At 61.1% G+C, this 27,531-nt stretch overlaps 3 protein-coding genes across 5 annotated transcripts; 2 read left to right on the top strand and 1 right to left on the bottom strand.

Moving 5' to 3' along the window:
• Positions 1-615: 615 nt before the first annotated feature.
• STAR (steroidogenic acute regulatory protein) lies at positions 616-6,767 on the top strand. Of its 3 annotated transcripts, none has more exons than XM_068156724.1 (7): positions 616-675; positions 2,939-3,052; positions 3,358-3,485; positions 3,571-3,729; positions 4,617-4,801; positions 5,341-5,434; positions 5,526-6,767. In XM_068156724.1, exons 1-7 carry the CDS (start codon positions 639-641, stop codon positions 5,625-5,627), a joined length of 819 nt encoding a protein of 272 aa, XP_068012825.1. In that variant the 5' UTR covers positions 616-638; the 3' UTR covers positions 5,628-6,767. The 3 variants fall into 3 exon arrangements, with proteins under 3 accessions (XP_068012825.1, XP_068012824.1, XP_068012823.1); XM_068156723.1 differs by lacking the exon at positions 616-675 and adding an exon at positions 1,986-2,145; XM_068156722.1 differs by lacking the exon at positions 616-675 and adding an exon at positions 1,988-2,145 and having other exon boundaries at positions 3,358-3,482.
• Positions 6,296-22,153, bottom strand: ASH2L (ASH2 like, histone lysine methyltransferase complex subunit). Its single transcript, XM_068156717.1, has 16 exons — positions 22,015-22,153; positions 21,274-21,343; positions 20,134-20,279; positions 18,301-18,389; positions 17,406-17,500; positions 17,180-17,275; positions 16,545-16,640; positions 16,270-16,345; positions 12,662-12,755; positions 12,016-12,233; positions 10,910-11,077; positions 10,038-10,231; positions 9,550-9,642; positions 8,023-8,121; positions 7,697-7,756; positions 6,296-6,909 (listed from the first exon to the last, which is right to left on the bottom strand). Exons 1-16 carry the CDS (start codon positions 22,143-22,145, stop codon positions 6,802-6,804), a joined length of 1,833 nt encoding a protein of 610 aa, XP_068012818.1. The 5' UTR covers positions 22,146-22,153; the 3' UTR covers positions 6,296-6,801.
• Positions 22,154-23,780: 1,627 nt separating this feature from the next.
• On the top strand, positions 23,781-25,866 carry NODAL (nodal growth differentiation factor). Its single transcript, XM_068156187.1, is given in 4 exon segments — positions 23,781-23,930; positions 23,932-23,989; positions 24,430-25,196; positions 25,300-25,866. Coding segments are annotated over 4 exon segments (1,128 nt in total). The 3' UTR covers positions 25,453-25,866.
• The last annotated feature ends 1,665 nt before the right edge of the window (positions 25,867-27,531 follow it).

The following is a 27,531-nucleotide window of genomic DNA, read 5'->3' as shown; positions in this document are numbered from 1 at the left end:
CATGGTGGGGTTGGGTTGGGCTCCATGACCTTGGAGGCCTCTTCCACCCCAACAAATTCCATGGTTCTGTGTTTGGCTGTGTGTGCCACGGGGACTGTCCCTCTGTCCCCTCAGGAGGGATGCAGAGGGGCTTGCACCCCTCCAGCCTGGAGCTCTGCTGGGGCTGTTTTGGTTCTTCTCACAAACAACAGTGTCCTTGGGCTGAGTCCTTGTGCCCAGGAGCAGCTGCTCTGCTTGGGATAACAAGGATCCTGGCTGGTGTGCAGCTGGGGGAGGGTCCCCCAGTAAAGCCAGCTCCTGCTGCTGGGGGGCTGTGTGGGGCTGGGGCTGAAGCACCATGCCCGAGGGTCTGGCTCTGACTCCCTGGGCACCACAGGCAGCAGCTCAGGGCTGTCAAACCCTCCTGATGTTTCCTCCCCCACCCTGTGCAGGTGCCTGGGGAGCAGGTGGAGGAAGCCCAGCCCTGGGGAGAGCTGCAGCAGGACTCACCTGCAGCAGGCAGGAGCGTGGCTGCCGGGGGAGCTGCTGGCTGACACTGGGAAGGGGATGGTGCAGCCTGGGGCTCTCCGGGGCCCCCCCAGCACCTCCTGTGCATGGGACGAAGAGGAGCAGCCCTGGGGCTGGGCAGGAGCCAACCCATGGAGCAGCAGCGGCAGGGCCCTTCCCGGGCGGCAGGTAGGAGCTGAATCATCTCCTGGGGGGCTCGGGGGGGTGGGCAGGGGGAGGCGAGGGGCTCCCGGGGGCCAGGCTGACGAGCAGCTGACCTCCCCCTCGGCCAAGCTGTTGCGACAGCAGGGAGGGAAGGTCAAGCTCCCCGCGGCAGGGGGCAGGGGCTGACGTCAAAGGAAGCAGCTGGTGATTCACGGGGGCTGGGGGCTGGGCCGCGGGGCTGTAACTCATCCCGGGGATGTCAGCTCAGCCTTGAGGCTTATCGCTGCCCTGCCGGTGCCCACCGCTCCCAGCCCCGGGCACACACCCTGGCACGGTGGGCACCCGTGGGGGCTGCTCCCAGCTCTGGCCTCAGAGGCTCAGGGCTTGATTTTTAGGGGTGAAAAAGCAGCTGAGGCAGCACAAGGGGCTGCAGGGTAAAAGAGAGGGCTCTGTGCCACCCAAAACGCTGCTGGCAGTGGAATGGGGCACCCCCAGGGCTGCCCTGCCCTGCCATCCTGGGTGCCCACTGCATGCTGATGGGTGCCAGTGGTGCTGGGAGGTGGTCATGCCCCTGCACTGGGCATTGGGGAGGTCACACCTCAAATACGGGGTGCAGTTTTGGGACCCTCACTCTGAGAAGGGCATTGAGAGGCTGGAGCAGGTCCAGAGAAGCTGGGGAAGGGTCTGGAGAACAGGGCTGGGGAGGAGCAGCTGAGGGGCCTGGGGGTGTTTAGAAAAGAAGAGGTTGAGAGGAGACCTCATTGCTCCTTACAGCTCCCTGACAGGAGCCCCCTCCCCGCCTGCTGCCACCCCCCCGCTGCTGCTGCCACCCCCCCCGCTGCTGCTGCCACCCCCTTGCTGCTGCCACCCCCTTGCTGCAGCACAGGCATGGAATCACAGAGCTGTCAGAGTTGGAAGGGACCTCAAGGCTCAGTCAGTTCCAAGCCCCTGCCATGGGCAGGGACACCTCACACCACAGCAGGTTGCTCACAGCCACCTCCAGCCTGGCTGCAAACACTTCCAGGCAGGAGGCTTCCACCACCTCCCTGGGCAACCTGTGCCAGGCTCTCACCACCCTCCTGGGGAACAACTTCTTCCTCACATCCAATCTGAATCTCCCCATTTCTAGCTTTGTTCCATCCCCCCAGTCCTATCCCTCCCTGACACCCTCTGAAGTCCCTCCCCAGCTTGCTCTGCTGCAGCCACCCCCTGCCCACGTCTGCAGCTCCAGCAGATGCGCAAGGAGCCGGCAGTGCCCTTGGCCCCCGGGGCCCCCGCGCTGAGTGACAGCTCTTATCTCGCTGCTGACAAGCCAGCATCCTTCAGCAGCTCTACTTAAGGCTGAGAGCCTGGGCAGCAGGGACAGAGGAAGGCTCCCAGGGCAGAAGAAGGCTCCCAGGACAACCCTCCTGCCTGTGCCAGCCGGGGACATGCTGCCTGCCACCTCCAAGCTCTGCGCTGCCATCTCCTACCGGCACCTGCGCAACATGACCGGTGAGGGGCTGGGCACCTCCTCTCCCTGGCCTGGCAGGGTGCAGGAGGAGCCTCTGGCAATGAGGGAAGTGATTCTGCCCCTCTGCTCTGCTGAGACCTCGCCTGCAGCACTGTGCCCAGTTCTGGGGCTCCCAGCACAAGAAGGACCTGGAGCTGATGGAGAGGGTCCAGAGGAGGCCACAAAGATGAGCAGAGGGCTGCAGAACCTCCCCTGTGGGGCCAGGCTGCAAGAGCTGGGGCTGTTCAGTCTGGAGAAAGCTCCAGGGACACCTTAGAGCAGCCTTCCAGTACCTGAAGGGGCTCCAGGAGAGCTGGGGAGGGACTTCTGACAAGGGCTGGGAGTGCCAGGATGAGGAACAATGGCTTTGAGCTGGGAGAGAGGAGATTGAGACTGGAGCTGGGGAAGAAATTCTTTAGAGTGAGGAAGGGGAGACACTGGCACAGGTTGCCAGGGAGGTTGTGGCTGTCCCCTCCCTGGAGGTGTTAAGGCCAGGCTGGATGAGGCCTTGAGCAGCCTGGGCTGGGGGGGAGGTGTCCCTGCCCATGGCAGGGGGGGTGGCACTGGATGAGCTTTGAGGTCCCTTCCAACCCAACCCCTTCTGTGATTTGTGCAGCACAGCTCCTGGCCCAGGGCCGTGCCTGGCACTCAGCTGCTCTCTGTGCCCCTGGGGGTCAGTGAGGATGCAAACAGAGACATTCTCAATGCCTTCTGCTGAGCCTGGCAGAAGAAACACGGCGAGGGCAGTGCAGGGCAGTGCCTGGAGCTGGTGGCTGATGCTGTCTGTGCTCGCAGGGCTCAGGAGACAAGCTGCTGTCACCATCAGCCAGGAGCTGAGCAAACTCGCCTGCCGCAGCCCCGGCCCCGGCGCCTGGATCACTCAGGTCCGCAGGAGGAGCTCTCTGCTCAGTAAGTGACCAGCAGGTGGGGGTCGGCCCTTTGCCGGCCGGTGGCCAGCAGGGCTCAGGAACAGGACCTGCCGCTGGGCAGCCTGGGGGCTGGCTGAACAACTGGGGAGGAGAGGGAGCTGAGCTGACTTCATCAGCCTGGTCTGAGGGAAGGGGGTCCCTGCCCGGCTCAGGGCCTTTGGAACTGAATGGTCTGTCCCAGCTCACACTATGCCAGGACTGCCCCAGCCCTTGGGCATGGAGAGCTGGATCTGATGTAGACAAAGCTTCTCAGGTTCCTGTGCTCATTCCTCTGCCTCTGTGCAGGCTCAAGGCTGGAGGAGAAGCCCTTCAGCGAGATGGAAATGTCTTACATCAAGCAAGGAGAGGAAGCCCTGCAGAAATCACTCAGAATCCTTGAGGACCTGGATGGCTGGAAGACAGAGACAGAGGTGGTAGGGGCCCTGCCCTGCCCTGCAGCAGGCTGCTGCTGGCCTCCTGGAGGTGCCTGTGGTGCTCATTCTGCCCTCCCCTCCCCAGCGTAACGGAGACAGAGTGCTGAGCAAGGTGCTGCCAGACGTGGGCAAGGTCTTCCGGCTGGAGGTGGTGGTGGAGCAGCCCCTGGACACGGTGTACAGCGAGCTGGTGGACAGGATGGAGCAGATGGGGGACTGGAATCCCAATGTCCAAGAAGTCAAGGTAGGAAGGGAAGCACAGGGCAGGGCTGGCTCAGCCAGGAGCTCTCTCACGTGGTGCTGCCAGGGGAGTCTCAGAGTCAGGAAGGTTGGAAAAGCCTCAGAGCTCATCCAGTCCAACCTGCTCTCCAACACCTCCCTGACATCCACTCATTTCTGGAACCCCTCCAGGCATGGGGACTCCACCACCTCCCTGGGCAGCCTGTGCCACTCCCTGACCACTCTGCCAGCACAGAAATTTTTCCTCATCTCCAACCCAAGCCTCCCCTGGTGCAGCTGGAGGCCATTTCCTCTTGTTAGTGCCTTGAGAGAAGAGCCCAGCCCCCACCTGGCTCCAGCCTCCTTTCAGGGAGCAATGAGGTTTCCCTCAGCCTCCTCTTTTCCAGGCTGAACAACCCCAGCTCCCTCAGCTGCTCCTCACAGGACAAGGCACCCCTTTGCCCATCACAGCAGCACAGGGATTTCTCCACTATTCCTGGGGCCTGGAGAATGCAGGCTTGCTCTGGTGCTCTTGTCTGCAGCAGAAGTGAGGCTGCAGCAGTTCCTCTGCTGCTTGTTCTGTAGCAAATGCTCCGGGGAGGGAGCAGCTCCCTCCTGCTGGACCTTTGCAGTGTCCCAGTAGCCCCACATGCAGGGGAGGGCATTTTGCTGTCCTACAGCTTGCCTGGAAAAGAGCAGCATTCAGGGCAGCCTCTTCTCTTCACCCAATACCTTCTCTCCTCACCAACTAAAGCCTCTTCTGCACCCTGGGCTGGAGCAGAGCTTTGCTGTGTTCCCCTCTCCCAACACCAACCTCCTGCGCTTTGAGCACGGGGCCCACCCCCAGCTGGCTTTGGAGCTTGCTTTGCAGTCACCACTTCCAACTGCTGCTTCTCCTCCCGAACTGCCCAGATCCTCCAGAAGATTGGGAAGGACACAGTCATCACCCACGAGAAGGCAGCTGCCGCCCCTGGGAACATCGTCGGCCCCCGGGACTTCGTCAGCGTGCGGTGCGCACGGCGGCGCGGCTCCACCTGCGTCCTGGCCGGCATGGCCACCCAGTACGGCGCCATGCCCGAGCAGGAGGGCTTCGTGAGGTACCGGCCTGCTGGGGGCACTCCGGGGGTGGGACCAAGGGCACAGCCACCCTCCAGAGTTTTGGGGGGAGCTCAGAGTGCTTGGGTTCGTCTCAGGAGCGGCTGAAGGAGGGCAGCAGTAGGGCAGCGATTGTCCTCCTGTGCTGGGCGCTGGGGAGGGCACATCTCAAGGACTGGGTTCAGTTTTGGGTCCTTCACTGCAAGGATGTTGAGGGGCTGGAGCAGGTCCAGAGAAGGGCAATGAACCTGGGGAAAGGCCTGGAGAACAGAGCTGGGGAGGAGCAGCTGAGGGACCTGGCAGGGACTGGAATTTGAGTCCAACCTCCCCCTGCCACAGCAGCATCAGCTGGGGCAGGGCACACAGAACACATCCGGGGGGGTGGAAAGTCTCCAGAGATGGAGATTCCACAACCTCTGCGGGCAGCCTGCTCCAAAGGGGTTTTTCCTCACGTTGAGGTGGAACTTCCTGGGTTCCAGCTTGTCTCCCTACCCCCCTGTATCCATTAGCTGTTTTCCAACCCCTCCTCCTGTGCCCCCAGAGCCGAGAATGGTCCTACCTGCATGATCCTGCGCCCGCTGCCCGGCCGCCCCTCGCAAACCAAGCTGACCTGGCTCCTCAGCATTGACCTGAAGGTGAGTCCCACAGCCAAACCTTCCCAAGCAGGAAGCTGGGGTTGCATTTGAGGCCACCTTCCACTGATGAGCTGTGCCTGCTTCTCTCCAGGGCTGGCTGCCCAAGACCATCATCAACCAGGTCCTCTCCCAGACACAGGTCGACTTCGCCAACCACCTCCGGAAGCGCCTGGCGCGGGCAGCTGGCTGCTGACCACAGGCACCCCTCCTGTCCTGCTCTGCTCAGGGGTGCAGGGTAGGGAATCATGTCATGTAGACCCAGTCTAATTACAGCCTGTGCTAATTAGCCAAGGCTTTGAAGAGTAGATGCCACTCATTAACGCAGAACTTCAGTAAGTAAAGCTTTAGTTCTTGAATCTCATGAGGGAGGGAGGAGGGCAGGGGCCAGCAGCTGCTCCTCCTGCACATGCAGCACCCAAAAGCTGAGGCAAGTCCTGAACTTTCTCTCCACTGGAGGCCAGTAAAGAACTAAAGCCTTAATTAGTGGCCTCTGCTGTTAAAGGCTTTGGCTAATTAGCTGCTGGGGAGGTCCCAGACACCTAAGCAGAGAGGCAGGAGGGCTGGCACCCGCTCAGGGGGGGCAAACACAGGACCTAGGCTCCACTTTTAGTCCCCTCCTTCCCCTAAACCACAAATGCAGCACTTACCTGAAGATGCTTTCCCTCCTTCCCCCCTCCTTGAAGCAGCTCTAATTTATTTGTCCTGTCCAATTATTATTCATTATTTATTAACTCAAGGCTGATCCCTGGCAGGAGGCCCAAGTGCAGCAAGCAGCAGCAGAGCTCTGCTGTAGCTTACTTGGAGTTTAGATCTCATTCAGAACAAGACACACACACAAAAAACCCCAAACCACCCCAAAAGTGAAAGAGTTTAAAGCCTTTATTTTTCAACTGGTTTCCAGTTTGTGGGGAAATAAAAAACCCAGAGCTTGGCCAGCAGCCCAGAGGCAGCGCTCCCTGCAGCAGCTCTGGCACCCCAGCCTGGCTGCAAGCTGGCTGGCACCAGCCAAAGAGCTGAGCCCAGGGGGTGGTGTGGCTTCTGCAAGTGTCCCACAGCAGCCAGCTCCACCTGCTGCCTGCTCTCACCCACCCACTGCCTGTAACCAGCACAGCACCAGGAGCCAGGAGCTCAGCACGAGCCGAGCTGCTTCAGCTGAGGGAAGTGACTGAGGACACCCAAGAGCTGCCCACAACCAGCACAATACTCACTGCAACTGCTCCTGCTCAGCCTCCAGCCAGCACAGGGCGGGTGGAGCAGGTTGTAAGGCCAGGCCTGCCCTGGCTGGGTGCTCTGAGTGCTTGCAGTTCCTCTCCAATAAAGCCTCTGGCCTGGCTGCTGCTGTGGCTGTCTCGTGTGTCCCAGGTGCCCTACGGCTCCCAGGGAGGGCTCCGGCGGCCGTCGACTTCGGTCTCCACGTGGTACAGCACATCTGCCAGCGTGTGCTCCACCACTGCCCCCCAGCCCATGTCACTCATCTGCCCAGGGAAGGAAGGACAGGCAGCTGAGGGGCAGGGCAAAGAGGAGCCAGCCCTCATCTACACCACAGAATGGCTGCACTGCAAGAGGCCTTCAGGAGCATCCACTCTGACTGTTCTCTAATGCTGCCCAGGCTGGGGCTGAACCATGGCCCTCAGCACCACACCCCTGTGGGTCTGAAACACCTCCAGGAATGGGGATTCAGACACCTCCCTGGGCAGCCTGTGCCAGTGGCTGGGAGCCCTTTCAGTGAAGGATTTTCTCCTAATAGCCAACCTAAACCTCCCCTGCTTTGAGGGCTGCTTCCTCTCACCCTGTCACTTGTTACAAGGGAGAAGAGACCAACCCCCACCTGCCTCCCGCCTCCTTTCATGGACTTGGAGGGACTAAGGCCTCCCCTCAGCCTCTTTTTCTCCAAGCTGAACACCCCCAGTTCCCTCAGCTGCTCCTCACCAGACCCTTTACCAGCTTCACTGCCCTTTTCTGGATCTGCTCCAGGCCCACACTGTCCTTCCTGGAGTGAGGGCAGCATCCCAGGGCTGTTTCCCTCCTGCAAACATCAGTGGGGGGAACCCAGCACCTCCTGAGTCCAACCCGAGCGAGCTGTTAGGCTGTCTGCCCTTCAGTGCTAACTACAACCCTTCTGGCTCCACTCTCCAAGTACCAAGCCAGATCTCAGGCTTGGTCTAAACCATCTGCCCCCACCCCAAGCAGCTCTCAGCCCCCTCTGGGAGCCCTTAGTGGGAGGTGGCCCCGAGGGAGGCAGCAGCAGCTGCCGGTACTCACCGGGCGGTAGGAGATGTCCCTGGGTGGGAACTTGAAGTAGGGCCCAAAGTTTATAGACACCTGGGGAAAAGATTGGTCATTAACCCCCCCTCCCAAAAAGAAATCAGGCAAACTGCTTCAGTCTCCAGTCCTCACCCCCTCCTAAGCCTGAGCCCAGCTGCTCCAAGCACAAGGCCACAGCACTCTCCCCCCGGGGCTGGTTTGATGGGAGTCCCTTCATGACACTAACTCCATTTCCCCTCTTCCAGTGCCTGACAGCCACCCTGAGTGCCCACACTGTGAGCTGCTTGGCCTCAGGAGGGGCCTTTCACAGCCACAGTACTTACTGTGCAGCCTTTGTACAAGGAAATGGCAGGAAAATAAACTCCTTCAAAGATGTCCTGAAAGGCAACCCCCTGGCTGGCACCGTTCTTGAAGAATATGATCTGCAAAGCCAAGGGGAGAGGAGAGCTCTGCTGCTGCCCTGCTGCACCTGCCTGAGCTCTACACTGACCCTCAGCAAGCAGCTGAAGCTACTCTCCCTTTGCCTGAGGCCACCTACTGCAGTGACAGCCCTGCAGGGCACAGCTGCTTTGCTGAGTTCAGTGTCACAGAGGGTGAGGGGTTGGGAGGGAGCTCTGGAGAGCAGCCACTCCAAGCCCCCTGCCAGGGCAGGGGCACCCAGGGCAGGGCACCCAGGAACACATCCAGGGGGGGCTTGGAAGTCTCCAGAGGAGGAGACTCTCTGAGCAGCCTGCTCCAGGCCTCCAGCACCCTCACACCACAGAAGTTTCTCCTCATGCTGGGGTATCACAGTCTCACAGTATCACCAAGGTTGGAAGAGACCTCGAGGATCATCAAGTCCAACCTCTCACCACAGACCTCATGACCAGACCATGGCACCAAGTGCCACATCCAATCCCCTCTGGAACACCTCCAGGGATGGGGACTCCACCACCTCCCTGGGCAGCACATCCCAATGATGAATGACTCTCTCTGGGAAGAACTTTCTCCTCACCTCCAGCCTAAACTTCCCCTGGCACAGCTTGAGACTGTGTCCTCTTGTTCTGGTGGTGGTTGCTAGAGAGAAGAGACCAATCCCCACCTGGCTACAACCTCCTTTCAGGTAGTTGTAGAGAGCAATGAGGTCTCCCCTGAGCCTCCTCTTCTCCAGGCTAAGCAACCCCAGCTCCCTCAGCCTCTCCTCACAGGGCTGTGCTCAAGGCCTCTCCCCAGCCTTGTTGCCCTTCTCTGGACACCTTCAAGTCTCTCAATGTCCTTCTTAAACTGAGGGGCCCAGAACTGGACACAGGACTCAAGGTGTGGCCTAACCAGTGCAGAGTACATGCAGGTGGAACCTCCTGGGTTGCAGTTTGTGTCCACTGCCCCCGGTTCTATCCCAGGACACAGAGCCAAGATCCTGGCCCCTTCCTCCTGACCCCTACCCTTCAGGTATTGATGAACATTGATCAGATCTCCTCTCAGCCTTCTCCTCTCCAGGCTACACAGCCCCAGGCCCCTCAGCCTTTCCTCATCAGACATCTTCCACTCCCTTCATCACCCTCATAGCCTCCACTGTCTCCCTCCAGCAGTCCTCTTGACCTGGGGAGCCCAGAGCTGGACACAACACTCCAGCTATGGCCTCACCAGGGCAGAGCAGAGGGGTCAGAACCTCCCTTGCCCTGCTGGCCACATTCTCCTTCATGCACCCCAGGACACCATTGACCTTCTTGGCCACAAGGGCACAGTGCTGTCCCATGGACAACTCTTATCTTTGGTCTAACTTTGAGAAGATCATTCCTGGTTGGGATGAAGGACTCCTGATCCCCCTCTCCTCAAGTCCTGGGCCCTCCACCTCCCACTGCTGCCCTTACCTGGCTTCCAGGGGCCTGCTTTAGGCTCTTCTCTGCTTTGTCCACAAAGTCCTTCTCTTCAAAGTACAGATAGCTTTTGAATTTGATCAAAGCCTGAAACAGCAGAAAAAACCCAACCAAACCTCCAATAAGCCTCAGAAAGAAGCCAGGAGAAAGGCCACCCTGAGGGGCCTTGAAGAGCAGCAGAGCCACAGAAGCCCTGCTGGGGCAGGGGACCCACGAGGAGTGATCCACACCCCCCCAGGGATTGAGAAGCAGGAGGGGAGGAGGAGCTGAGAGAGGAGATGTGGGCAGGCTCCCCCAGCAGGCCAGGCAGAGCCTTGCCTTGCAGAGCCTCTGGGTGGTTCTGGGGAGTTGGTTTTGTAGAGATCACCCCTCTGGACCTCTCCCCTCTGACCCCCCAGCCAGGTGCACTCCCCTGGGGCAACCTGGTTTCCACTGCTGCACCTGGCAGAGATTTAGTCCCAGGGGTGACCCCCACCCCTCACCTTGTCCTTGTAGGTGTCAGGCAGTGACTTGGCTGTCTCAGTGTCCTCTGGCAGGCTGATGTAGAAGCCCAGCACATCCCCCTGGCCATAGCCAGAGGAGTAGTGCTTCCCTATGGACTGGTGGAACTTGGTGCCCTTCTTGCTGCGCCAGGAGTAGCTGAACTTGTCGTAGCCCAGAGGGGCCTGGAGGTTCCCTGGGGAAGCCAACAGCCCCTGCTGAGCATGCAAGGGGAGCAGCAGCACCTCCAGCTGCCCCACTCCAGGCTCTGGAGCAGGCACAAACCACAGCTCCCACTTACTACAACCACAGTGGAGAACTGAGTCCCGCCCTGCTGCTCCCAGCACAAGGACCTGCTGGAGGGGCTCCAGAGGAGGCCACAAAGGTGAGCAGAGGGCTGGAGCCCTATGGGGACTCCCAGAGGGAGTTGGGGCTGTTCAGCCTGAAGAAAAGGTCTCCAGGGAGACCTCAGAGCAGCCTTCCAGTACCTGAAGAGGGCTACAGGAGAGCTGGGGAGGGACTTCTGGCAAGGGCTGGGGGTGACAGGGCCTGGGACAATGGCTTTGAGCTGGGAGAGGGCAGATTGAGACTGGAGAGGAGGAAGAAATTCTTGACAATGAGGAGGGGCAGACACTGGCACAGGCTGCCCAGGGAGGTTGTGGATGCCCCCTGCCTGGAGATGTTTAAGGATGAGGCCTTGGGCCAGCTGGGCTGGTGGGAGGTGTCCCTGCTTGGGGAGGGGGTTAGCCCTGGATGATCTTTAAGGTCCCTTCCAGCCCACAGCATTCCATGATTCCCTGCCTGCAGCACTGAGCAGGGCCCCAGCATCCAACAGCACAAAGAATCCCCCCAGAATATCTGCCAAGGCCTTTACCTAAGGGCTGTGACCAGCCCAGCCTGGCAGCTGTGTCTGGAGGCATCTCATCCATGGAGATCTCGAAGTACCAGGCGCCCTTCCGCACCCCGTGGGAGGCCCGCACCATGGAGTAGCCTTTCTCCCCAACAACTGTCAGCCTGTCATCAGAGATCTTCAGCTGAGGGGCTGGGAGAGAGCACAGCAGGTCAGCTCAGCAGCTCCTGAGGGACTGCTGGTGTGTGGGGATGGCACAGGACGAGAGGAAACGCAGAAGTGGATTTGCTACCTTAAAGCAGTTAGGGCTGAGCAGGGCTGGGGAGGAGCAGCTGAGGGAGCTGGGGAAAGGAGGAGGCTGAGGGGAGACCTCCTTGCTCTCTACAGCACCCTGAGAGGAGGCTGCAGGGAGGTGGGGGTTGGGCTCTTCTCCCAAGGAAGAAGTGACAGGATGAGAGGAAATAGTGTCAGGTTGCACCAGGGGAGGTTTAGGTTGGACATGAGGAACAATTCCTCCTCCAGAAGGGTTCTCAAAGCCTGGCACAGGCTGCCCGGGGGGGTGCCTGAATCCCCAAGCCTGGGGGGGAGCTGAATCCCCAACCCTGGGGGGGAGCTGAATAGCTGAATCCCCAAGCCTAGGGGAGAGCTGAATAGCTGAATCCCCAAGCCTAGGGGAGAGCTGAATAGCTGAATCCCCAAGCCTGGGGGGAGGCTGAATCCCCAAGCCTGGGGGGAGGCTGAATCCCCAAGCCTGGGAGGTGGCTGAATCCCCAAGCCTGGGAGGTGGCTGAATCCCCAAGCCTTGGGGGGGGGGCTGAATCCCCAAGCCTTGGGGGGGGGGCTGAATCCCCAAGCCTTGGGGGGGGGGCTGAATCCCCAAGCCTGGGAGGGGGCTGAATCCCCAAGCCTGGGGGGGGGCTGAATCCCCAAGCCTGAGGGTGTTTCAAAGCCCCAGAGAGGTGGTGCTGAGGGCCAAGGCTTAGCTCCAGCCTTGGCAGAGTCAGAGAAAGGTTGGACTGGAGGATCCCAAAGGCCTTTTCCAACCAAGCTGCCTCTGGGACTCCAGGGAAGGCCAACAGGCAGGGCTGTGAGGTTACCCCAGGAGGAGCTGCAGTCAGGGAGCTGTGTACCTCGGTCATGCAGGGCCAGGAGCACTCTTTCATAGAGGCAGGCTCTGTAGAGGTCCCCAGGAATAGGTTTCCCTGCCCAGCAGTCCAGCTCCAGCTTCTCCGGGTCGGGGGCGTGGGGGTCGGGCTCGGCCAGGATGTAGCGGTAGCCATCCTTGTTGAAGGGGTGCTCCAGGGGGTAGCCATGGGGGGGCAAACGCTGAGCAGAGAACAAGGGGTCACTGCAAAACACAAGGCTGCTCCTTGGCATCAAGTGGTGGCTGCACAGCGCTCAGCCCCACCCAGGGCAAGCTCTCAGAGCTGTCCCTGTGGTGCTCCCAGCCCCTGCCGCGCTCTGCTTCCCAGCAGCACACATCTGAGTGGGGAACTCATCAGCTCTAAGGAACTGCCACCCTCTGACCTCTCAGCAACCTCCCAGAGCTCCACTGTGGCTCTCCAGAGGTCACAGCATGGGTTGGGTTGGCTTGGGAGGGACCTGAAAGCTCATCCAGTCCCAACCCCCCTGCCACAGGCAGGGACACCTCCCACCAGCCCAGGCTGCTCAAGGCCTCATCCAGCCTGGCCTTGAACACCTCCAGGGAGGAGGCAGCCACAGCCTCCCTGGACATCCAGTTGCAGCTGCTCAGCACCAGCTCAGCTCCCCTCTCACCTCCTGGTTTTCTTGGCTGTCCCTGTGGTGCCTCCATCCTGCTGCTTGCGCTTGGCTCCTCGTCCCTTCCCGCTGCCTCCCGCCGCCATTCCCCCTGCACACAGAGAGCAGGCCTGAGGCAGCTGATGGGCAGAGGGGGCCCACCAGCATGAAACCTCCACAAACAGCAAGGGGCAGAAGCAGCCAAGTTAAACCCAGCCCCTGAGCTCAGGCTCCCTCCTTCCACTGCTGGAGGTGAGGAGGTGTCAGTGGAAGCAGAGCGCAGCAGGACGCAGAACTCCGCCGCAGCCTCCAGCCCAGAGGGCAGCCTGGCTGAGGCTCCTCCACACAAAGCTGTCACAGCATCACAGAATCACCAAGGTTGGAAGAGACCTCGAGGACCATCAAGTCCAACCTGTCACCACAGACCTCATGACCAAACCATGGCACCAAGTGCCACATCCAATCCCCTCTTGAACACCTCCAGGGATGGGGACTCCACCACCTCCCTGGGCAGCACATCCCAAAGGTGAATGACTCTCTGTGAAGAACTTTCTCCTCACCTCCAGCCTAAACTTCCCCTGGCACAGCTTGAGACTGTGTCCTCTTGTTCTGGTGCTGCTTGCCTGGGAGAAGAGACCAACCCCCTCCTGGCTACAACCTCCCTTCAGGTAGTTGTAGAGGGCAACGAGGTCTCCCCTGAGCCTCCTCTTCTCCAGGCTAAGCAACCCCAGCTCCCTCAGCCTCTCCTCACAGGGCTGTGCTCAAGGTCTCTCCCCAGCCTTGTTGCCCTTCTCTGGACACCTCCAAGTCTCTCAATGTCCTTCTTAAACTGAGGGGCCCAGAACTAGACACAGGACTCAAGGTGTGGCCTAACCAATGCAGAGCACAGGGGCACAAGGACTTCCCTGCTCCTGCTGGCCACACTGTTCCTGCTGCAGGCCAGGATGCCATTGGCCTTCTTGGCCACCTGGGCACACTGCTGGCTCATGTTCAGGCAGCTGTCAATCAGCACCCCCAGGTCCCTCTCTGTTTGGCAGCTCTCAGCCACTCTGACCCCAGCCTATAGCTCTGCATGGGGTTGCTGTGGCCAAAGTGCAGCCCCTGGCACTTGGACTTGTTGAATGCCATCCTGTTGGCCTCTGCCCATCTGTCCAGTCAGTCGAGGTCCCTCTGCAGAGCCCTTCTGCCCTCTAACTGACCAACATCTGCTCCCAGCTTGGTGTCATCTGCAAACTTGCTGATGACTGACTCCATCCCCTCATCCAGATCATCAATGAAGATGTTAAAGAGCACAGGGCCCAGCACTGATCCCTGGGGGACACCACTGGTGCCTGGCTGCCAGCTGGCTGTGGCACCATTCACCACCACTCAGAATTCAGAGCTCTCCAGACAGCAGCCCTGAGATCCACCTCCAAAGCAGGATAATTACTCTTCCCTCTCATGGAGATTGCAGCCAGAGGCCAGAGGCCCCTCTGCAAGAGCAGCAGAACAAACCCCAGCCCTCCAGCCCCACTGAGGTGGCTTCAACCAAGCCACCATGCCAGGGACAGGCTGGGGGAAGCACTGCCACCAGGAAGCACTGCCATGTTCATCTAGGAAAGAAACCACACTTCAGGAGAGGGAGGGGCCACAGGAGCAGCAGCTGAGGTGTTTCTCCTCAGTATCACCACAGGCAGGGCTGTGGCTGGAGGGCAAATCATTTCCTCTTGCTCAGGAAACCCCAGGGGAGGAAAAGCTTCATGGCAAATGTCACCAACCACCAGGCCAAGGGTAGAGTGGGCTGGCTTGGAAGGGACCTTAAGCATCATCCAGCTCCAAGCCCCCTGCCACAGGCAGGGACACCTCCCCCCCAGCCCAGGCTGCTCAGGGCTTCATCCAGTCCCTTCAGCTGCATTCTGCCACCCCTGGCTTCGTGATCCCTGCTGATTCTCAAGGAACTCCACCAGCTCAAGGACTCTTAGGCACTGTAGATAAACCTTCCCAAGGCACAGCCTGTGGCAGGACTAAAGCCCCAGGCAGCTTTTTAACCAGCCAGTGGAAGGGCCAGGACCATATTCTGCCCACACACAGCAGAGAGGATGGCAGCTGCAGCTCCACAGCTCAGCCTTTGGGCTCTGCCCCTTGGCCATCATTTCTTTGCCTGAACCACCCCAGAGCCAGAGCACTGGGGGTGTGCTGGAGCTACACCACCAGCAGGTCACAGCAGCTGGCAAAAGACAGCAGCTCCAAGGAGAAGAAACCCTTTGGAACCACTCAGGTGGGGCAGAGTATGGCAAGGGGAAGCTGCTGCTTGCTGGAGGTTAAGGAGGGGCCTGGTGGTTTGTGTCTCTGCAATCACTTCTGATTTCCACTTGAATTGAGCTCCTGTGATAACTGAGCAATAAAAACCACCCAGAAAAGCTTGGCAAAGAAGAATACTGAAGGTTTAGAGGCTGAAAGGTTAAATGTTCACCTCCCAGAGAGGCTCCACCTGTAAGGACAGAAGTGGCAGCAGAGAGTCAGCAACCTGCCAGCAAGCAGCCACAAAACAGGGCAAGGAGTGGAGCCCCAGGGGGCTGCAGCCCTGCCTTCAAAAGCCACAAACACCTCCTGTGGGGAAGGACTTCATAGCACCACAGCATGGCTCAGGCTGGAAGGGACCTCACAGACCTGCTCCAATCTCCCCACCAGGCCCAGGGACACCTCTGAACCAGACTCAGCTGCTCAAGGCCTCATCCATCCTGGCCTTCACCACCCCCAGGCAGGAGGCAGCCACAGCCTCCCTGGGCAGCCTGTGCCAGACTCTCACCACCCTCACAATGAAGAACTTCCTCCTCAGCTCCACTCTAACCCTGCTCTGCCTCAGCTTCAAACCATTCCCCCTTGGCCTGGCTCTGGACACCCTCATGAGAATTCCCTCTGCAGCCTTCCTGCAGGATCCCTTCAGGTACTGGAAAGTAGCTCTGAGGTCCCCCTGGAGGCTTCCCCAGGCTGCACAGCCCCAGCTCCTTCAGCCTGTGCTCACAGCAGAGCTGCTCCAGCCCTTGGCTCATCTTTGTGCCCCCCTCTGGCCTCACTCCAGCACCTCTGAGTCTTTCTTCTGCTGGGGACACCAGGACTGGAGGCAGGATTGGAGGTGAGAGCTGAGCAAAGAGACAAATTCCCCTCTCCTACCTGTGTGAAACTCACAACAGTGCAGCCTTGTGCACAAAGAAATCTCCTCTCAGTTGAGAGCACTGCAGGAAGACCACCAGAGCCATCCCAGGGAGCTTGGCACAGCTGGCAGCACACAGCTGGCAGCACACAGCTGGCAGCACACAGCTGGCAGCACACAGCTGGCAGCACACAGCTGGCAGCACACAGAGGGGCCAGGGGTAAAAGGTGGGCAGGGATTAAAGGTGGGCAGGGATTAGGAGGAGTTGCAGCAGTTTCAGATCTCAGAGGGAGGAGAACACCAAAACCATTGTGGAAGACAAGTGCCAAGCAGAGCTTTCCTGAAAGCAGCTTCCTGGAGCTGGCCACCAGGAAGGAAGGCTCCCAGGGAGGTGCAATGAACCTCCCCCAACAGCAGGGCCCAGTGGGGCTGGCTGGGTGTGCTCTGACCACCAAGGACAACACAGCTCAGTCCCAGCCCCTCCAGAACTTGCCATTCAAGTTGCCACTGGTGGACACAGCATTGTTCTGCTTCTGGTTGTCATAGGCAGGGCCAATATTGGCAAGGTCCTGAAAGAGACAAAACCAAACCTGCTGCATGGACTTGCTCCAACCCACCCCAAGCCTGCCCAGGAGCTCCAAACCATCTCCTGGCCCAGCACAGCCTTGCCATGGGAGCTGGCCAAGCTTTGCTCTCAGCTGACTGAGAGTCCTCAGCCCTCCCTCCCCACACCCCCTGCAGCCTTTCCCTCCATCTCCAGTCACCTACTTGGTCTAGAAGCCCAAACTTGGGGTAGTCTTCTTCTGGGTCTTTACTCCCTGGGTCTGGATGCTCCTTCACCAGGAAGACATCTCTCTCCTTGCACTAAAGCAGAGCAGGGGTTTAAGGCAGGCAGGGCAAGGGCAGGCCAAGCTCCTTCACATATTGACAGCAACTGCACAGAGAGCATCAGAGCCTCCACCAGCCCTCAGCACACACCAGTGCCAGAGCTGCAGCATGCCACAACCTGCCCTTCAACACCCCCAGGCACACCTCAGAGCAGCTTCCCAGGAGAAAGGAGGCTCCAGGAGAGCTGGGGAGGGACTGTGGACAAGGGCTGGGAGTGACAGGCCAAGGGACAGTGGCTTTGAGCTGGGAGAGCAGAGATTGAGAGTGGAGAGGAGGAAGGAACTGTTGAGAGTGAGGCTGGGGAGAGCCTGGCACAGGCTGCCCAGGGAGGCTGTGGCTGCCTCCTGCCTGGGGGTTCAAGGATAAGGCCTGGAGCAGCCTGGGCTGGGGGGAGGTGTCCCTGCCCAGGGCAGGGGGTGGGAGCTGGATGAGCTTTGGGGTCTCTTCCAACCCATTCTAGGAACCCAAGCCCCTGCCTGCAGCAGAGCTCCAGGGCCTCCACCCCCCTCACTTACCATGGTTTTGACAATGTTGTTAGGCCAGGTCATTTTCCCAGGCCTCTGCCTGGTTGTCATGCACTCCCAGTACTTGTCAATGAAGGGGATAATGTCCTGCAAGAAAGCAGAAAGCCAACCTGAGCCTGCCCAGCCTGGGCCTGGGATCTCCCTTGCTGCCTGAGCTTGCTGCTCACCCAAGCCAGAGCTCAGATCAAGCCAGAGCAGGGCTCTGCAAGAGCCAAACCTTATCTTTTGAGAACAAGGTCCTGGGGTGCTCATCCTGGGTCCTGGACTGCCATGTCAGGTTGGCCAGGGCACTAAGGCACATTTCCTTCAGATCTTCAAAACACAAAGACAGCAGCAGCTAGAGGAGGATCAGACCTAGGCAGCAAAGACTAAAGACAGCTCCCACACTCCCCCCAAGTGCCCAAGGGGAGCTCTGAGGGTCCCTCCCAGCCCAGTGCAAGCTGTGAATCACAGCATGGCTCAGGCTGGAAGGGACCCCACAGATCATCTGCTCCACCCTCTGCCATGCCCAGGGACAGCTCTCAGCCAGACTCAGCTGCTCAAGCCCTCACCCAGCCTGGCATCAACACCCCCAGGGAGGAGGCAGCCACAGCCTCCCTGGGCAGCCTGTGCCAGACTCTCACCACCCTCACACTGAAGAACTTCCTTAGCTCCACTCCAACCCTGCCCTGCCTCAGCTTCAAACCATTCCCCCTTGGCCTGGCTCCAGACCCCCTCAGCAAAAGTCTCTCTGCAGCCTTCCTGCAGGATCCCTTCAGCTTCTGGCAGCAGCTCTGAGGTGCCCCTGGAGCCTTCTCCTCTGCAGGCTGCACACCCCCAGCTCCCCCAGCCTGTGCACCCAGCAGAGCTGCTCCAGCCCTTTGCTCATCTTTGTGGCCTCCTCTGGCCTCACTCCAGCAGCTCTGTGTCCTCCTTCTGCTGGGGACACCAGGACTGGACACAAACCCTCCCCAGGCCAGCAGCCTTCACTGACCACAAGACCTTCCCCAACTTAGCAGCAGCAGCAAAACACCAGAACACTTCCCCCCCTCCCCCCAGAGCCCTTCCCATGATGTGAAGACAAAATGAAGCCCCTGGGATCATCCTGCCCAGCATGGCAGGGGAGCACTCACTGGCTTGTTTCCTCAGGAAGTAGGTGTTGCCACTGTGGTGGCAAACGTTGCAGTGGAAGCTGTAGTTGGTCATGAAGGGCAGGCAGGAGCTGGAAGAGAGCAGAGTGCTCTGTGAGGGCCTCACTGCCACAGGGTCAGCCAGGAACTGACCTCCACCAGGAGGAGGTGAGAAACTAGTTCCTCCAGGTTAATAAATTCATCATTTCCCCTCTCTCCCTCCCGCTGCAGAGGGTCAGTGCTGCTCTCATCAACTGAAGCTAGAGTAGAGTAGAGTAGAGTAGAGTAGAGTAGAATAGAGTAGAATAGAATAGACCAGACCAGGTTGGAAGAGACTTTCAAGACCATCAAGTCCAACCTATCATCCAACACCACCTAAACAACTAACCCATGGCACCAAGCACCCCATCAAGTCTCCTCCTGAACACCTCCAGGGATGGTGACTCCACCACCTCCCCAGGCAGCCCATTCCAATGGGCAATCACTCTCTCTGTAGAACTTCTTCCTAACCTCCAGCCTAAACCTCCCCTGGCACAGCTTGAGACTGTGTCCTCTTGTTCTGGTATTGGCTGCCTGGGAGAAGAGACCAACCTCTGCCTGTCTACAACCTCCCTTCAGGTAGTTGTAGAGGGCAATGAGGTCACCCCTGAGCCTCCTCCTCTCCAGGCTAAGCAACCCCAGCTCCCTCAGCCTCTCCTCACAGGGCTGTGTTCCAAGCCCCTCACCAACTTTGTTGCCCTTCTCTGGACACCTTCCAGCAGCTCAGCCTCCTTCCTAAACTGAGGAGCCCAGCACTGGACACAGGACTCAAGGTGTGGCCTAACCAGTGCAGTGTACAGGGGCAGAATGACCTCCCTGCTCCTGCTGGCCACACTGTTCCTGATGCAGGCCAGGATGCCATTGGCCCTCCTGGCTGCCTGGGCACACTGCAGGCTCATGTTCAGCCTGCTGTCACCCAGCATCCCCAGGTCCCTCTCTGCCTGGCTGCTCTCAGCCACTCTGCCCCCAGCCTGTAGCTCTGCCTGGGGTTGCTGTGGCCAAAGGGCAGCACCCAGCACTTGGATGTGTTCAGTCTCCTGCTGTTTACCCTGGACCCCATGAAAAGCCACAAAGCTCTTGGGGAAAGCATCAGCAAGCCAAGGGTCCTCAGCCTGAACTCAGGGAAGTTTTAGAGGCAAAATATAACCAAGAGCTCTTCTCTTAATGAATCTCAGATCATTTCCCACCCAGGCTCCAGGCAGAGCTAAAGAAGTTTCCTTTCCTTCATTTTGGGTTCACACTAACTGCAGCTTGAATCCCCTCTGCTTCCCAAATCCCATTCCCAGCTCCCCCAAGGGCAGCTCTGACAGTGCCAGGCCTGGACAAAGATATCTTCAAGCTGAAATGTGCAGCCACAAACACCTCCTGCTGTGCTGGCCTCAGCTTTTGGTGTTGACACAAGGCAGCAGTACCCAAAGTCCTGGGGGAGGTTGTGCTGCTTGGGGATTCCACACTCTCAGTATGTGATAGAGTCACAGAGCTGTCAGGGATCAGCCAGTCCCAACCCCCTGCCATGGCCAGGGACACCTCACACCACAGCAGGCTGCTCACAGCCACCTCCAGCCTGGCTGCAAACACCTCCAGGCAGGAGGCTTCCACCACCTCCCTGGGCAGCCTGTGCCAGGCTCTCACCACCCTCATGGGGAACAACTTCTTCCTCACATCCAATCTCCATCTCCCCACTTCTAGTTCTTCTCCACCCCCCCAGTCCTACCCCTCCCTGACACCCTCCAAAGCCCCTCCCCAGCTTTCCTGCAGCCCCTTCAGAGCTGCCCAGAGGGAAGCAGGGCTACCCACGTGGTGTCGATGCCAAAGGTGTCTGCTGTGAACCACTTGGTGCAGATGCCGCACTGCAGCTCGATCTCCCCCAGCTGCCTCCCGTTCTCCTCGTCCACGGAGCCTGCCTGAGCCTCCAGCACCTCGGAGCTGTCCCCAGCAGCCTCCTGCAAGCAGAGCAGAGCAGAGCAGAGCAGAGCAGAGCAGCAGGCTGGCACTGAGTCAGGCAAGAGAGAGAGTCTGTGCAGCACCCTGTCGAGGCAGGAGGGCCTAGAGGCCGACAAGACCTTTTGCCCCTCCCTCCTAACACACAGCCTGGGCTGGGCCTGTCCTGGGGGCTCAGAACTGATCAGATGGGGAAGGAGTTCATCTCCAAGCTAACTCTTTAAAGAACTAACACTGGAGCTATCAGGATGCAAAGTCCTCCTCATCTGAACCACAGCAACAGGCTCAGGGGTTGCTTTTGGAGCCTTCTCACCTGCTGTGTCTTCCTCTGAGCCCTGACTCAGTAATCTTGGAGACCTGAGGATGTTTGTTAGTCCTAACACCTCAGGCACTGCCAGAGACCTGTTTGTCACACAGAGACATTTCCTCTTCTCAAAGGGAGGTCTGCACCTGCCCTTCACCTGCAGCACCTGGCACCCAGGGCTGTCCTTCACCTGTGCAGCTCCCTGGCAGCTGTGCAAGGACCTGAGCCCACCAGCAAACCAGAGCCCAACAAGAAAGAGCTGGTGAGGGTAAAAACAAAACCACAGCTGAAGGGGGGAGGGGAGAGGGGGAGCCCCAAGGACAAGGCTCAACTTCTGCCTGCAATGAGCCTCCAGAGGAGGGAGAGTTTCCCAGGCCAGGATCCCCAGCCCACACAGGATCCACCACAAGGGCAGCTCTGCTGCAGGGACAAACAAGTCCAGGAGCCAGGCAGCAGCCTGCCCGGGGTGGGGGAGGGGGGCAGCAGCCTGCCTGCCCGGGGAGGGGCCAGCATGGGCAGCAGCCTGCCCAGGGGGGGAGCAGCACGGGCAGCAGCCTGCCCGGGGGAGCAGCACAGGCAGCACAGGCAGCACAGGCAGTGTCGGCTGCTCTCTTGCCTGTCTCCTCTCCACAGAGCTCACACCATGCCCTTGGGTCTCCCCCAGCGGGCCCCAGCTGCGTGCTGCCACCTACCAGAGCATCCTTCCCGTTGGCTGACTCTGTCTCCAGAGCTGCGGTGACATCGACCAGGGCAGCATCCCCCCTGCGAGAGCAGACATGGCTATCTGAGAGGGGCCCCGCCTCGGCCCCGGGCTGACCACAGCAGGGCAGAGCCTCCCTGCGGCTGCTCCCCCCGGGGCCCGGCGTGAACGGCGGCAGCCCGGCCCCAGGACCCGCTGCGGGCTGCTGCCCCCGGCCCCAGGACCCGCTGCGGGCTGCTCCCCCCTGCCCCGGGACCCGCTGCGGGCTGCTGCCCCCGGCCCCAGGACCCGCTGCGGGCTGCTCCCCCCGGCCCCAGGACCCGCTGCGGGCTGCTCCCCCCGGCCCCAGGACCCGCTGCGGGCTGCTCCCCCCTGCCCCGGGACCCGCTGCGGGCTGCTGCCCCCTGCCCCGGGACCCGCTGCGGGATGCTGCCCCCGGCCCCAGGACCCGCTGCGGGCTGCTCCCCCCGGCCCCAGGACCCGCTGCGGGCTGCTGCCCCCGGCCCCAGGAGCTGCTGCGGGCTGCGGCAGCCTGGCACACACCGAGCCCTCCTGGGCAACACGAGCCGGAGAGCCAGGGCAGTCCCGGTGCCGCTGGGACAGAAGGACCACCCAGAGCCCCCCCAGCTTCCCCGGGGACAGCGCCGGGACCCCCCCCGCGCCCCGCAGGTTTCCATGGCAGAGGGACGCGGGGGGGATCCTGGGCTGCGCGGGCGAGCGGCGCGCACCGTACCCGCTCTCGCTGTCGGCAGCGGCCGGTTCTGGCGGGGCCGGAGGCTCCGCGGCGGGGGGATCCGGGGCGGGCTCGGCACCCTCGGGCGCAGGAGCCACAGCCCCGGGGACAGCCGCAGCCGCCGCCGCCATCTTCCCGCGGGGCCGCGCTCTCGCGAGAGGGGCAGCGCAGGTCTCGCGAGACTTCCCCGCTTCAAACGGCCACGGCGGGCCCGGCGAGGGCGCGCGGCGCTGTGTCGCCGCCTGCTGGCTGCCTCTGGGAACAACACCGTGACGTCACCCTGCTCTGCCGTGACATCACCCTGCTCAGCCAGGACATCGCCCTGTCCTGCTCTGGTGTCACCCTGCTCGGCCAGGACATCGCCCTGTCCTGCCATGGTGTCACCCTGCTCAGCCAGGACATCACCCTGCTCTGCTTTGGTGTCACCCTGCTCGGCCAGGACCTTCTTCTGCCCTGCTCTGGTGTCACCCTGCTCGGCCAGGACCTCCTCCTGCCCTGCCCTGGTGTCACCCTGCTCAGCCAGGACCTCCCCCTGCTCTGCCCTGGTGTCACCCTGCTCGGCCAGGACCTCCTCCTGCTCTGCCCTGGTGTCACCCTGCTCGGCCAGGACCTCCTCCTGCTCTGCCCTGGTGTCACCCTGCTCGGCCAGGACATTGCCCTGTCCTGCCATGGTGTCACCCTGCTCGGCCAGGACCTCCCCCTGCTCTGCCCTGGTGTCACCCTGCTCGGCCAGGACCTCCTCCTGCTCTGCCCTGGTGTCACCCAGCCAAAGTCAGGGAGCCCAGTGCCCAGCAGGGCAGGAGGATGCCATCAGTAGCTCCCGTGGCTCCCCTCTGATGGTGGCCCTGTGGCAGGGGATTCCGCGGGAAGGCTGAGCTGTTTCCCCTCCCAAAGGAGGAGCAGCACCTCCCCAGCCGCTACTCTCTGAAACCCTCTTGCTGGGAGGGCTGGGAGACGTGTGGGACCTCCCTGCTCGACTCCTCACACCTCGGGGGTCTGGGGACAGCTGTGCCGGGGGTAACACCTGGCCATGTGTCCCCATGGCTGCACTTGCTCCTCTGTGACATTCACCCATCACCCCCCTCTGCTTGGACCTGCAGCATCCTTGCCCTGATGCATCCCTCCAAGGCTTGTCCTCGGGCAAGGCTCATCCAAGGATGGTGCCCAGCTGGCATCCTGCACCCAGCAGGTTCTGTTGTCCTGTCCTGCACCCTGTACCCTCGCAGGGAGAAGGGGAACCGAGGAGGGGGAGATCCTTGCCTGGATGGGGCTGGGGGAGTGACAGGGATGATCCCCAAGGGTACCAGAGGTCCTGGTTCCCTTCTCCAAGGAGTAGGACAGGACCACTGCGGGTGGGTGCTGGGGTCAGCTGTGTCCCCATACAGCAAGGGGGTGGCTACTCCCCCCCAACATGGCAGAGATGGAGAGAGCTGGTGGTGGTGAGAAGCCCAGGGAGGAGGAATGGAGAAAGGGATGGGGAGAAGGAGAAGATGGAGGGATGGAGAGTGAGGCAGGGAGGGAAGGATGGGGAGAAGGAGGAATGCAGAAAGGGAGGCACGGGGGAGATGAACTGGGGGCTGGAGGAGAGGAAGATGGAGATAGGGACGAAGGGAGGGAGCGAGGGAGGGATGAGAATAGGGACGGGGAGAATAGGGGAGGGCGGGGAGTGGGGGGTCGGGACGGCGGGGAGGGGGCAGCCGGGGCCACCCGGGGCGGTGCTCGGGGCCGCAGTACAAATAGAACGCTTGCGAGCGGCCCCTGCAGCCATGAGGGTCCCGCTGCGCTCCGCGCTGGTTTACGCCCTCGTCCTGCTCCGCCTGGGCTGCGCACACGCCCGGGCACCCACCTGGGCACCGACATGGGCAACCCCCCGCGCCCCTCCGCGATGTCCTGCGCTGATGCTGCAGCTGCTCCGCGACCCCCCCCGCCCCGCTCCGCGCCGTCGCCGCCGCTGCCTTCAGCATCTCCCCGCACGGTGAGTTGAGGCTAATGCCCCGGGCACCCCTGTCCCGGGACTGCCACTGTCCCCGGAACCCTTTACCATTCTGGGGTGTGCCTGTCCTGGTATTGGCGCTGTCCCCAGGGATCCCTGTCCCTGGGACTGGCACCACCCCTGGGATTGCAGCGTCCCTAGGCATCCCTGTCCTGGGACCAGAATTGTCCCCAGGCATCCCTATCCAGGGACCAGCACCGTCCCCGGGACTCGCATCGAGCCTGAGCATCCCTGCGCCGAGACTGTCACTGGGGCCGCCACCGTCCCCGAGCATCCCTGCGCCCGGGACTGGCACTGTCCCCACGCTCGGGGGTGCTGCATGGGGGACCGTGCCCTGGCAGCACCCGGGGGCGCCGCCCCCTGCCATGCTGGCACGTCCCGGTGGAGCCAGCGGGTCCCTCACCCTGCTCCTTGCCTTTCAGTCTCCCTGCAGAACGGCTCCCGCTGGACGCTGGCCTTCGACATGTCCTCCCTGTCCAGCAGCCAGGACGTGAGCCTTGCCCAGATCCGCCTCTACCTGCCCGACGTCTCCCCCTCTCAACACATGTCCCTCAACATCTACCACAGCCAGCGGCAGAGCTGCCCGGACGACGAGGAGAGCTGTGCCCAGCAGCTCTTCCTGGGCACCGTGGCTGGCAGACCCACTTCCATCCAGAAGTCCTGGAAAATCTTTGAGGTCACCAACGTGCTCCGGACCTGGCTGCACCAAGCCGTGGTCCCTGGGCTCCATCATCCCACGGGAGGGGAGGGGAGCGAATCCTCTGCCCCGGCCACCACCACGATGCCCTCACCCACCACCAGTGACGCCGGCCCCGAGGAGCCCCAGGACGGGACAAACAGAGTCCTGCTGCTCGTCTTCTCCAAGGACAAGTCTCCTGAAGACCACAGCCTGATCAAGACAGCAGAGACCTCCAAGCACGTCATGCGTGACTGCTCCCCGGCCACCGGGGCTCGCCGGCACCGCAGGAACAGGAAGGAGAAGCAGAGGATCAGAGTGAGCGCCGGTGGCAGCTCGGGGGAGGAGGGCAGGCCCCTGTGCAGGAGGGTGGACATGATGGTGGACTTCGAGAAGACCGGCTGGGACAGCTGGATCGTCCACCCCAAGAAGTACAACGCCTACCGGTGCGAGGGGCGGTGCCCGTCGCCCGTGGACGAGACCTTCAAGCCCACCAACCACGCCTACATACAGGTAAGAGGAGGCTGCCGCCTCTGCTCCCCCCCACGCCCTCCCCCCAGCCCTGCTGGCCCCACGCCCTGTGGTGATGCTTTGCCTGTCTGCTGTCTCCCCGCAGAGTCTTCTGCAGCTCTACAAGCCCAACCACGTGCCCTGCCCTGTCTGCTCCCCGGTCAGGATGAGTCCCCTCTCCATGCTCTACTTGGAGAAGGGGAAAGCGGTCATCCGGCACCACGAGGACATGGTCATCGAGGAGTGCGGCTGCAACTGAGCCCAGCCCGGCCCCTGCTGGCAAGGGGCACGGCTCTGCCCACAAACTGTCCCCGAGGGCTGCCCGCCCCCCTCCCCCTCCCGGCGTGGGCTGTCTCTGAAGCCCACGGCGGCTGCCGAAGCTCTGGCTGTGCCAGGGCAGGAGCGGGCTGCCCACTGGCGGCTCTGCAGCACTACACTGCCACAATGCAAGGACAGATCCAGGCTCTGTGTGACAAAGGACATCAGACATCTCCCTGCTGGCAGCGCCGGGGCAGTTGGGTGCCCAAGGGCTGTGTTTGCCTGGGTGGCACAGCGCTGGCAGCTGGTGTGTGCCCAGGCAGCTGAGGGCTGGCGCTGCTCTGCAGAGCAAGGAGCTGGGGCACAGGGCTGGAGCTGTGGCAGTGTTGCTCTCTGCCATGACATGGTGCCCGTGGCCATGCCCCTTTTGGCCACCACAGGACTCGCTGGTGGCCAGGGGCTCCTGGCAGGACACTGCAGCACTGTTGCAGCTTTCTGGGGTTCAGGCATTTCTCTTGAGACCTCTGTTCTGTGTCAATTAAAACTCTGGCAGGTTTCTATGCCAATTAACCCAAATTAAAGTGTTGGACCTGTGTCTGGAGTTCCCACACGCAGCACCACATGGGAAGGGGTTTGTCACAGCCCTCTCCTGCCCTGGGCATCACCCCAAAAGGGATGGAGCCAGAAGGAGCTGGCTGGCAGCAGGTGGGGAGGCAGCAACCTCCACCATACACCCTCCATGCCCAGGACTATGCAGGGGGAGATGCAAAAGATGGATCTGGGGCTCCTGCATCCCTCTCCAAAGCATCAGGAACCAAAGAGGGCTGGCACAGGCCAACGAGGTGCCCCTGAAAACTGGGTAGCCCCATGGTTGGGTTTGGTGCCCTCTGAGGCCTCCAGCAAGCCTTCAACATCTCAGCTCAGACCATTTTCCTCTGTAAAACCACAGCTGGGCTCAGGCCTTTTCCACCACTCGTTGGATGGGGAGGCAGGGAAGGGGTCAGGGGTGTAAAATCCAACAATAAATTCCATGTCTTAAACACCTGGCAAGGTTCTGCTGCTCTCCACAGCCCATTTTTTGCTGCTGAATGGTTTCTCAGGGCACAATTTCCCCTCCCCTCTCCCATCTCTCTGCACATCTGCTGCAGCTCTGGGATCATCTCTGGGTGCAGCCTGCACCCGGGGTGGGTGGGTGGGATGCTGCCAGAGCTTGCTGGAGCAAAGAGCTTCCCCAAGATGGGGCAAAAGATGCTCCTCAAGAGCTCCCTGAGCAGGAGAGCTCACACAAGAGGAAGAAGAAGCTGCTCCCACCCTGGTGGGGGGGATTGGTCCAGAGCAAGCAGGGAAGAACCTGCAGGTGCTGAAGATGGGGAGAAAGAGAGGTGCCCACCTTTATTCACCCCCCAGAGCAAGGGAAGGGCCATGCCCTCCAACAGCAATGTGCAGTGGCTGGTGCAGGCAGCTCTGCATCACTCACACCCCACACCCCCCCCATGGGTGATGGTGCTGGGGGCTGGAGAGGGGCAGCTCAAGTGATGCCCAGGCTCTTGAGTGCCCCCAGGATGTCCGTGCTCCCCTGGGGATGCTGCTCCTGGGGCAGTGAGGGTCAGTCCCCAGGTTTGGCCAAGCTCACCTCATTGCAGCCCCAGCCAGGGGTCTGGACTCCCCCAACTGCTTCCTATGGCTGTGAAAAGGGTGGGGTTGGGGGGGGCTATACCCCTGGCACGGGGACACACTGCTGGTCCCCAGCTACAGCTAGCAGAGGGGACGAGCAGGACCCCGGGCTACAGGGCTGGCAGCGGCTGGCCCAGGTGGCCCTGCAGGACAGGGGCCAGCCCTCCCCAGCCCTCCCCTCCTGGGAGCAGCAGCCCCGACTCCACATCCCCAGCCCAGCCTGATTATTCCCAATCCACATCCCAGCCGGCGGATAAACAAAACGTGTCTGGATGCTCCCCCCGGAGCAGAGCCTCCCCCGGGCCGCTCACATATTCCAGCAGCGTTTCACACTGGGACCATCCCGTCATTAGAGGGTCATTTGCAGGAGCTGTCAAAGGCTGGGCAGGGGCGTGGGGCTGACCCC

The sequence above is a fragment of the Melanerpes formicivorus genome, unplaced genomic scaffold, assembly GCF_026170545.1.
Source record: "Melanerpes formicivorus ecotype bairdi unplaced genomic scaffold, bMelFor1.0.p_v2 SCAF_34, whole genome shotgun sequence".
NCBI lineage: Eukaryota > Metazoa > Chordata > Aves > Piciformes > Picidae > Melanerpes > Melanerpes formicivorus.
This window is presented reverse-complemented; position numbering and strand designations above follow the sequence as displayed.